Genomic DNA, 4,941 nt, shown 5'->3' with positions numbered 1-4,941 from the left:
AACAAGAACAGCAGACTTAGCACAATTTAATAAAAACTTCTTTCAACCTGCTTTGCTGATGAGGAACTCCGACCTCTCGTCTTCCAGCAGTTTGCGCTGGCGATTAATCTCTTCTTCATAGTATCATATGGTTGTTTCCAGCAGCCCAGATATTTCCTCCACCGCCACAGCGAGCCGCTGGTTGAGAAACGTTTTCAGCGTCTGGAGCGTGGCCATTTTCAGGTCAAAGGTGGCTGTGAGAAACGTGCGCGAGATGTTCTGGTTGAAGCGGACTGCTTCTTCTTCGCTTTCTATCATGGCGGTGGCAACTGCTGCTTGTGATGTACATATCGCCCCCTACCGCTCGGGTAAGCCTATCTAAGAGATTTTCCATATAGGCTACTTTACACCATTAGGTAGATCACATACTAACTAAATGATGATATTAATTAAAGGATAACTTAACAACATAATCAAACTGGTTCATAGTATTACTTTATTAACGAGGTAGGAATATAAATGGAAGAAGGAATATGAAACTTAAACCAAGGTATTTGTCAGAGTACAACGCTACTAACTTGTCTCTTTGTTCAGTTTCAAACATGAATATCAAATGCTGAATAATATGCTATCACACTAACAATGTCTCATATCCCTTTATGTTGTTATGGTTTATTTGCAGACAATAGTTTAAGAAACAGCACACAACTCAGTGTGACCTAGAAGTGTTGAATTGATATGTTTTATTGAAATGTGACAAAATAGTTGATTCAAAGATGATTATCAGAAACATGACTCAGACTAAGGGTCCAGCATTCCTCGTCCCACGCGTCCAGTTTAACTCTTTCATCAAAGCTTCTGTAGGTGAAGTCAGATAGAATAATGATGGCTGAGGCTGCAGTTCAACACCAGAGAGAGCAGATCAATAATTCAGTTTGACGCAATGTAATGTTGGCAGTTTTCCAGCAGGTTTAAGAGATTATTGAAAGTTATTTTAACGGTTATTTACATAATCTGCGTTTGTCTTGATGATCGTTTGTCTAGCTGGGTTAGCTTAGCTTCCATCTCGGCTCTCCTTCCTGGGCAGTTTGGTGGAGTTTGGTCCGGCAGGTCCGTTTGCTGTGATCGTCTCAAAGTCCACTGCACTTTAATCTCCACGCTTCTTTTTTCCGATGTTGATGAATCTATTCTGTCCTATGACTAGATTAGTGCTCCAGTCATTAACACAAACAAGCAAAATACATGGGCGGTACCAGCATGTGCATGTGTGGCAAGTATGCTAAATTGGCTTCAAAGTCAAAGATACTACTATTTAAGAAATAGTACAGGCGCCAACTTCATTAATGCTGCTGCTGCTATCACTTTGGATTTCTGATGTCTGTCAACTGAATGTTTTGTCACATTGCCATTCTGGTTTCTTAGAAACCCTTTGTCAATCTCTCACCAACAAAGTTTTCTCTTGTGTGGACTGTCATGTGCTGGGTCAGATTTCCTTTTTGTGCAAATCTTTCCCCACAAACAGGACAATTACATGGTTTCTCCCTTGTGTGGACTGTCAGGTGTTGTGTCAGATTTCCCTTCTGGGTAAATCTTTTACCACAAAGAGAACAACTAAAGGGTTTCTCTCCAGTATGGCATCTCATGTGTGTCAGAAGATGGTGCTTCTGGCCAAATCTTTTACCACATTTTGAACAGCTAAAAGATTTATTGCCAGTATGTCCCATATTACATACAGGAACTATTTTTTTCATAATGCTTAAATCAGTCTGAGGTTTCCTGATCTTCTTCCTATCATCATCATCATCATCACAGTCTTCAGTCACAGCACCAGAACACTGTGAAATATTGTCAGCAGATCCAGTTAGACATTTAAAACCAGGTTCTAAAACCCTGTCTGGTTCTGATCTGCCACAGTCCTCTCCATCAGCGTCTGTTTTTATCTGTTCAGCTGAGCTGCTGGCTGGAGGCTCGGCCTCTCTGTCTTCTTCCTTTTGTCTTTGATGAAGCGGGAAGAACTGAAGTTTCTCTTCAACCTCCTCACTCTTCACAAGGACCGGAGTGAATGGGAACTCTAAGACATCCTCCTCCAGCAGTCCTGGTAGCCGGCTTCCAACCTCCGGCCCAGTCCAGAAATCCTCCTGTTCCTCTTTAATGTGTTGGCACACTGGGTCCTCTTGGTCCAGACTAGGGCTCCACTCCTGCTGCTCTTCTTTGATAAGCGAATGAAGCTGGACATCTGCAGAAAACAGTGGATTACAGACGGATAATCATATTCAAGTTAACCCAAACTCCATATTATTATCTATGACTATCAATAAGCACTGTCATTGATATACTGTAGTTCTTACCATCTTGTTTATCATTTTTTATGTATTACCTGAGACTACTGTGACGTGTTATATAACAGTCTCTTTTTAGCTTTCTCCTTAGTGACTTCAGTTAACGGGGCCTCGCCTGTTGTATACGATGTTGGTGAGAACCATATCAGGCTTCCACATGCATGCCATTTTACTGGTCGTGACAGTAAAATTCATCTTGATCATATACACACACACACATATATATATATATATATACATACACATACACCACGCCTCTCACTGAGTACAAGCAGAATAGCTGCTGGTGTGTATGTGTATGTATATATATATATATATATATATATATATATATATATCTCAGTGGTGGGCCGTCAGGGCCAGCAAGGCCTTCTCTGCTGGCCTAACATAACCAGAAATCATGATCATAATTATGATAAAGGTTAATTTAATTTTTTATTTACTTTCTCTAAATATAAGTATTCATATTCTCTTCATGTCATATTATGCTCCTTCCAGTGCTGTTGTTTTTAGGTTAGAGTTTTTATCCAATCAGAATTCAGCTATCTTATGTTGCCAGGCTGTATGAAATCTGCCTGGGCTTTCAGAATCAACATTGCGGGCGTCTGTGCACTGTAAGTGAACGGGCAAATACAGTATGCGATAGCCAATCAGATCACGAGTTGTGTCAGTAAGGCCTTCTAGCTGGCCTCACGTTGAACATGACATTTACGTGTCCTGTGATTGGATACTTACTAGTTTGAGCCACGGCAGTGCTATGCAGATCAGCAGAGCCACACCCGGGATTGTTAACGGTTAAAAACCTTTTTTAACCCACAATGGCCGAAGGAGAGCTACGCGTTGATTTGAGCTCCGCCTCCGGATCGCGCACCTTCAGACCGCGGATTAACTGCGGACAACAGGCGGATGCCGCCTCTCACTGAGTACAAGCAGAATAGCTGCTGGTGTATTTATATTGCACAAGTCTGTGTGTGTGGATATATATATATATATATATATATATACACACACGTCTCATTTCACACCTGTTTTTTCTAATCTGACGCCAGCTGCACCACACATTTTTATAACGTTTTAGGTAAGTGTTCGATATTATATTTGTTGCTACTGTCGAATTATGCTGGACTATGTGTGGTTAAACCTAGTTTATGGTTCTCCGTCAGGTCGACGGCGTACCTACGCCGTAGCTACGCCGTCGACGCAGACCCCTACGCCGTAGCTACGCCGTCGACGCAGACCCCTACGCCGTAGCTACGCCGTCGACGCAGACCCCTACGCCGTAGCCTGACGCGCACCTCCAAAAAATCCTAACTACGCGTCGCGTTGACGCGGACTGTAAGCGCTGTGATTGGTCCGCTCAGAACGTAATTTCCGGCAGTTGCTTTTTCCCAGCCTCGACCGGTAGTGGTCATACAGACCACCTCCGCAAACGTCTTCTCTGTCGCCTGCGCTTCAACATTTGCAATATAAGCATTTGCTCTTCAATATTGATGAGCTCCAACTTTAATGCAGCCGCTCCAACTTGGTCACCATTGTTTACTGTGACCGGAATTCGGCTAAAACCCCTGAAACCACACAGCCACACAGACACACCCCCCTGGCGGCATGGCGGTTAATTGCAGAGCAACGCGTTCCCTCGACACAGAACTTCGAATGCTCAACGACGGCGTCACGTCGACGGCGGAGGTACGCCGTCGACGTGACGGAGAACCATAAACTAGGCTTAACCGCGCAGTGGAGATGGAATGTGGCTTGAAGATCTCAGCAATGTGTTTGTGATGAGACAACCAGCAGCTGTTAGGGAACATGCAGAGGGAAACCAGTACAACCAGTTGGGGGAACCCCGAAACACCAGCGATGTAAACAAAGCAGACCACACTGCTCACATCACGCGACTACTCGGAGTCCCTTTTCTAGAAGGAGGTCTAGGGCTTTAAAGGCTGCTATACGAACCAGGCTCGGGGTTGGCCACCGCATGGAGCAGCTTGCGATGGCGGCCCTCCAGCTCCTCTTCATACTCCGTCATTGTGGACTCCAAGTGTCCGAGGATCTCGTCCACAGCTGCAGTCAGCCGCTGGAGCACGAACACCTTCACGCTGCGGAGTCTCGACATGGCGTCCGCGAACGAGGCGACGCGTTGAGCTATTTAATCCTCACAAGGCTTCTTCTTCTTCTTCTTCTTCTTCTTCTTCTTCTTCTTCTTCTTCTTCGCGTGTTGGCAGATCGCAATACCTCTTCTTAGGGCCGTAGCGCCACCTACCTTCTCCCTTTAATACTCTGTTCCGTCGTTGGACCTTTATATGTTCAGAATTTTACTGTTTGTTTTATCAATGAAAATAGATGTTCATGATATGCTTCATATTTAGTGATATTTTAGAAATCCTTTCTGTAAATTCATTAACCTGTAAACCTACTTGTGCACATACCCAACACAATTATATTATTCCCAGAGTTCTATTGCTGTTATTGAAAGAAAAGAAAGAAATTATCCTTTATTTATCCCCTTGGGGAAATTCTTCTCTGCATTTGACCCATCCCTGGATAGGGAGCAGTGGGCAGCCCTGTGAGGCGCCCGGGGAGCAGTTGGGGGTTTAGTGGCTACATCCCAAGTCTCTAAATCGCT

General features: G+C 44.1%; 1 protein-coding gene across 1 annotated transcript; it reads right to left on the bottom strand.

The window, feature by feature from the left end:
- Window positions 1–717: 717 nt before the first annotated feature.
- LOC306741343 (uncharacterized protein) lies at window positions 718–4,493 on the bottom strand. Its single transcript, XM_079223622.1, has 2 exons — window positions 4,272–4,493; window positions 718–2,215 (listed from the first exon to the last, which is right to left on the bottom strand). The coding sequence occupies exons 1-2, from the start codon at window positions 4,429–4,431 to the stop codon at window positions 1,398–1,400; spliced, it is 978 nt and encodes a 325-aa protein (XP_079079748.1). The 5' UTR covers window positions 4,432–4,493; the 3' UTR covers window positions 718–1,397.
- Between the last annotated feature and the right edge of the window lie 448 nt (window positions 4,494–4,941).

The sequence above is a fragment of the Taurulus bubalis genome (genome assembly GCF_910589615.1).
Source record: "Taurulus bubalis genome assembly, chromosome: 1".
NCBI classification, from domain to species: domain Eukaryota; kingdom Metazoa; phylum Chordata; class Actinopteri; order Perciformes; family Cottidae; genus Taurulus; species Taurulus bubalis.
Note: the sequence above shows the minus strand (reverse complement) of the source record. Positions and strands in the feature narration are given on the sequence as shown.